The sequence below is a fragment of the Myripristis murdjan genome, chromosome 1, assembly GCF_902150065.1.
Source record: "Myripristis murdjan chromosome 1, fMyrMur1.1, whole genome shotgun sequence".
Taxonomy (NCBI): domain Eukaryota; kingdom Metazoa; phylum Chordata; class Actinopteri; order Holocentriformes; family Holocentridae; genus Myripristis; species Myripristis murdjan.
In genome coordinates, this window is record NC_043980.1 from 5,986,195 (window position 1) to 5,992,225 (window position 6,031).

General features: G+C 42.4%; 1 protein-coding gene across 3 annotated transcripts in view; it reads left to right on the forward strand.

The window, feature by feature from the left end:
• The window catches only part of c1h6orf120 (chromosome 1 C6orf120 homolog), a 3,540-nt gene extending 236 nt beyond the window's left edge, over nt 1-3,304 (forward strand). Inside the window, exons 2-3 of one of the 3 annotated variants that reach the window (XM_030063206.1) lie at nt 1,142-1,749; nt 3,220-3,296. In XM_030063206.1, coding sequence (XP_029919066.1) covers nt 1,190-1,747 — 558 coding nt within the window. In that variant the 5' untranslated portion in view covers nt 1,142-1,189 and the 3' untranslated portion in view covers nt 1,748-1,749; nt 3,220-3,296. Of the gene's footprint in view, nt 1-111; nt 403-1,141 lie in introns of those variants that run through there. The other 2 variants (XM_030063198.1, XM_030063188.1) reach the window with 2 other exon arrangements.
• The last annotated feature ends 2,727 nt before the right edge of the window (nt 3,305-6,031 follow it).

Genomic DNA, 6,031 nt, shown 5'->3' on the forward strand with positions numbered 1-6,031 from the left:
GCTCTGAGCGGAACCGAAGCGCAGACATTAGCTTAATTTGGAGCTGAACTAGCTAGCAGCACCGTTAGCAGTTAGTGTGTGTGTGTGTGTGTAACTGACAGTGTGGCTAGCTGTGATAAAGCTAACGTCACCTTGCATTTCATTATAAACAAATCGCTTTATCAGAGGTTCGTGAAGCGGAGAGCTGCTTTCCTTTCCTCTCCTGACAGTCTGACAGTCCACAGACTCTGAGCGGCTTGCGCCTCAGCACGTCTCCATCTCGGGTTGTAAATGAGTTTGCTTCTGCCAGGCAAAGGTCACACTTGCTGAGTTGGACTTTAACCGATGAATTTATTTTTAGAGGCTCCGCGCGGCTCGGATCGGGTTCACTTGTAGCACCTCCACCTCGGCACGCCGGGTCAGGTGAGGACAGACGCGTCCTATTAGGCTGTTTATCACCGTTTTCCTGTTTTATCTTTTCTTCTTTGAATTGATTATATGAAACTAGGCAATCTAAGGAATCCGTTGGTGCCAAGCATGTCATGTCAGGTTGTCAGCTAGCAGGCTCAATATCGCTCCAAAGTTAGGCTACGTTTTGGTGAGGGAGAAACTGGCATGGTCATCTCCAGTGGGGTCCCTTGACCTCTGACCTCCAGATGTGTGAATGAAAATGGGTTCTCTCCCCTTTGCAGACATGCCCACCTTCTGCTAATCCCATGCAGTTTGGGCCCCAAAGCCTGCAGTCCACATGTGTTCTTGTGGCCTGTTGTAAAATGGTGTGTGTGTGTGCAGACTGGGGCCTAAACAGTCTTGGAGCTGCATCAGTTGGCTTTGACTGGAAAGCTGAGACTCTTGTGGATTCAAGGAGCCACATTTGATTCCTGTGTGATGATGTTGGCCCCCATAGCAGCCATTTCACTGCAGGCGGAGCATTTTTGGAAACCGGACGTCACTGTATAAAATGAGCCCTTGCGACCTCTAGGATAATCACCGCCTCATGAAACTTTACATCCACAAAATGGCAATGAATAACAAATCGGTGTGCAAGTTTTGTGATAGTATCAAACTGGGAGATAAGCAGGTCGTCCCAGCCCTACCATGTGTGTGCCTTGTTGTTGAAGCTGATCCGCTGCTTTTCTTGGCTCTGCCTCCCTGTTTGCAGGCTGTCTGCTGTCGTCCAGTCTCTGGCTGACTGACAGATGTCTTCACCATGATGCTGTGCTGCAGCGGCCTGGTCGTGGCTCTCCTCCTGTCCCAGGCGAGAGGCTTCCTGCAAGCCCCGGATGATGACGGCGTCCCTGAGGAGTGGGTGCTGCTCCACGTGGTTCAGGGCCACATCGGGGCCGGCAACTACAGCTACCTGCGGCTCAACCACGACGGCAGGATCATCCTGCACATGCGTAGCCTCAAGGGAGACGCAGATTTGTACGTGTCCGACAAGACCCTGCGGCCCAACTTCGACACCTACAAGCTCCAGTCGGCGACCTGCGGCCAGGACGTGGTGGTGGTGCCCGGGGACTTCATGAGGCCCGTGGGAATCAGCATTTACGGCCACCCGTCTCACCAAGAGAGTGAATTTGAAATGCGCGTGTTTTACGATCAGACGGCGCCACAGGACCCGTACGACAAGGGCTCGTACCCCGCAGAAGACGAACAAGAGCAACAGAAAGCCCCTCAGGCGGCCGAGGACGACTTTCAAGAAGAAGAGTCTATCTTCTGGACTATCCTGATCGGCCTTTTGAAGATTATCGTTGAAATCTTGTTCTGAAGGTATTTGTCGGCGCTGTCATGGTAGACGGAGGAGCTCGTGCTTTTGCAGCACAGGTGGCCCTGATGCACGATAGTCTTTCTTTGTTGTGTTGGTGAGGAAATGTCATGTCATAATCTGTTTATGATTCACACAACTTAACATTTCCTTGGTTATGAGTAAATATACATGACTGGTAGAGCTTAACTTAAGACCTTTTGGCAGTCCTTATGGGCCACTGGTGAATTAGACATACATGTGATCCATAATTGTTCTGCTCCATATTCCTACAATCATCTTTCACCAAATTACACCACGCAAGGCAGCAGCAGCCAGCGCAGAACCATTTGAAAAGTTGACATTATGCTGATGTCAGTACTTTGTGGTGGATCACAAAATGCCGAATTCACCGGTGCACCCCAAAACGCCAGAAAATGTCTTAAGTCGTGTTTTACAAAGTATGATTTTTTTGGTAAGTTAGCATTAAAGTGGTGATTTTTGCAGCTGATTTTGACTTGACGTCTTCTCCCGCAGAAAAAGAGAGAGCTAACCGCATCGGGGCAGAGCGCAGGCGAGCTCACAGTCACGGCCAAAATAAAGATGCAGCCTCTTGGGATTTTTTCTGACATGAACTGAAATGAACCGAAGGGGCAAGGGGCGGACGTACGAGAGAAATATTTTTGGAGACTTAACTTATTTTCGTAAATCTTTCCTTAATGAAGACAGATTTTGAGGTTGCTGTTCTGGCTGCGGCTCACCACTCTGCCCGTGAAGTGTCTGAATGAAACCACTTGTCTTAATTTAGCATAATTTACATCAAAACGGCTGCGTGCGGGGGGGACTTAGCAATATAACTGTGAGTGTCACTGTTACCCAGTTGGAGAACAGCGGCTTCCCACGAGCCTTGAAAATTCTTGAAAGTTTCGGGATTCGAGAACAAAGCCTTGAGGGCACTTTTTTTGTAAAAATTGAAACATAGCATCCAAATTTGTCTATGCTCTCTTTTCCGTCCTTGAGTCAGCACTTCATATCCCGAGGGAAAAACCCTGCGATGGATAAGTGCAGTTTTGAAAATGAAGGATTTCACCAGGATGACAAGACCTGGAGTAAACAGTGAGGTTTACAGCCAGAGTCATCCGCTCCTCCAAAACATGCCTGAGCTTGAGTGCTTGAATTTCAATGAGTGGGAATGCCTGGAAACGTCTGGTGGTGGTCATAGTGGTGGTGGTGGTGGGGTTGTATACATCTTCTTTTGCAGCACCAAGATGGTTTTTTTTTTTTTTTTTTTGCAGCAGCACCTGTTCACTGTCATCTTCATGTCATCACTTGTGCTCACCTGTTGGACACGCTCTTGATTTTAAACATCACCTCCTGTAGGTTGGACTTTGGGTTTCGAGTAGAAACAAACAAACAAACAAAAAAAAACGTCACCGTACCACTGAGCAGAAATGTTCAACAGTGCCTTCTGTTCTGATCAGTCTTCTCCTCTCCAGGGTGAACAGCCATGCAATTTTCCTGTTTCCAGAGACGTTTCACTAAAGGTTTCTAAATAAAGCAGCCGTTTTGCATACCGCTGGAGTCGTCTGTCTCGTCAATATCCGTGTTTCAGATTTGCTGATGTGGATCGCTTCGTCCTAATAGGTTCAGGAGGCGCTGGGAAGCCCTCTGCCCGCGCTCGAAACAACAACACTGAGTCATCTCCCATCACGACCGATAGGGCTGTACGATATGGACCAAATTTCACACTTCGATATTTATGCCAAATATCTCGATATGATATGACTAAGGGTTCACTAAAATCTGAAATTTTAAGTGTTGCAACAGTGAAAATTAAGTGTTCTTCAAAAAACAGCATGTAGAAAATGCAGTTACTTCTCAAAGTATTTATCGATAAGAGCAGACCGATCAGTGTCTCAGGTTAACCCTAAATTTGAAATCGCCCATATTGTTGCCTTTTGAGATAACGATGTGATGGCGATATATCGTTCAGCCCTGGGATGAACTGTGAGAGTATGAAGCGAGATGCTGCTGAAAAGACGATTTCTCTGTTTTGATAAGTTTCTGTGGCAAAATAATTCTAAAAAATGTCTTTTGGGGTGTTTTTTAGGAATCCAAAGGAAAGCAACAGAAGAAAAACTTTTTTATTTTTGACAACTGAGATGCAACAGTCGTCAAGGCCTTACCTCAGTGCTGTTGCATCATTATAATATTGTTATAATGTTGATAGCTTGCAAAACAACTGTTGCACTTTAGTATTTGATCTGTCGCTGTATGCTGCTGATTTTGCCTCAGACTTCCATTGGATTTTTGACAGAGCATTCTTGTAGTTTATACATATGTACATCGATTTTTTTTTTTTTTTTTTTTTAATATAAATTCAATTGTTAATTCATTCATAACTCACCCAGCAGGACTGGAGTGCATCCTTGAGGTCAGTGAGGTTCAGCATAATAAACAGACTGTCACATTCCTTATTTTTCCCTTCCAATCCACAATATAATACATTTATTTAACTCATTAACCAATATAGATAGACATTAGCTGTTTTATTTTGTCAGATGGAGGCATTTTGGGACATGCAGGGGTCGTCAGGTTCAGATGTTTGTGTTTATTGTAATATTTTGTAGGATTAATGCACATATTTAGACTTAATGCACATACTTTTTTATACATAATGCACATATTTTTACTTTTCTTATCTATTTTTCTGTTTCATATTCTTTAATTCTCCTCTTTTGAATCTGAGCGGCTGCAGCTGACCCTAACCTACCCTCTGGGATCAGTGAAGTTTTTGTGGTTCTCATGTTCTCCTGTGGAGGGCGCTGTTGTCCCACTTGGACCTGGTGCCTTCACAATTACGAATCCACATGCTGGTAAACAACAGTGGCAGTGAAGTTTCTGCATTAAAATTCTCATTATGACGCTTTAAGTCGTTAAAGCGGTCAGTTAATGGAAAAGCTGCTGTTTTTTTCTTCTTATCATCATTTAATTATAATAATTTTTAAATGTTAGAGTTTTCCTTTCAGTGCCTATAAAAACTGCTCTTGTGTGCTGCTATTTATTTTCACTCTGTGCTTAGTCGTCACATTTTTTTTGGTGGGTTTAAGTTTGAATAAATGAGGTGAAGCGTGTATTTTCCAGCCTTCGAGGTCGGAAGCAGAAACTTCTGAGAAGCATCTTTTTTTTCTTTCTTTCTTTCTTTTCTTTCTTTTTTTTTTTTGGTAAATTTTTTTTTCAAGTCACAAAGAAGACTACAACATTGATTACAAGTAGATGGGACATGAAGTCGTTAAAACATAAAGCAGTGCATGAGAAATACAGCAAGAACAAAACTAAAGCAAAACTAATTAATTAAAAAAGATTTTTATTTTATTTTTTTTTTTTTAAAAAAGGTTAACGATAAAGTCAGTTAAAGTTTTGTTTTGTGGGTAAGACAGCGCTGGCAGGTATTGTTCCATTTCTTTCATGAGCACTTTTTTGAGTAAATTTGCATTAGTGAATGTGGAATTTGAGTGTCCACTTTATCAGCTCCACCTGTCCAATCTAATCCAGTCCAATCCAAATGTTGTACCATAAAGTTTCCTCCTCTGGTGCCTCTAATGCTCAGGTTTTCTTTTTGTCACAGTAATAGACATCTATGTTTGGCATTGAGCTCATACTGAGCTCATACATTTACTGGAATGCATTTTACTGACAGCTGTTTCCACTATTCTGTCCCCCGTCATTGTATACAAACGGAGACGGCAAAAAATTAGAAACACCTGTCAATATAATGCAGTCCAGTAAAAGCCCTCTGCAAACTACAACCTCAATAATAAACACAGAATTAATTTTACACAAAAACTGAACATTATAAACTTTGTTAAAAGGTAGAATTAATGGCAGAGCTGTTGCACTGAACTGCATTAGACTGGACAGGTGGACCTAAAAAAGTGGACACCGAGTGTGTGTACATATATAGATAGATAGATAGATAGATAGATAGATAGATAGATAGATAGATACTTTATTCATCCCGAAGGAAATTCACAGTTTCCAGCAGTATCCACAGAGTACAAGATTAAGTAAATCAAAAATAAAGAATAAAGAATAAAGATGACCCTCGAGATCTAAAGATCTAAGTACCAATGTGCAAAAAAACAATGTGTAATAAACCAATAAAACCAGTGTGCATCGATGTATACAATGTGCATAGATGAGGGCAATATGCAAATTTACAGTATAAGCAGATGATAAATAAATAAATAGCGCCCAGATGATAAATAGATGATAAAAAGCCAATAAAACCACTGTGCATCGATGTAT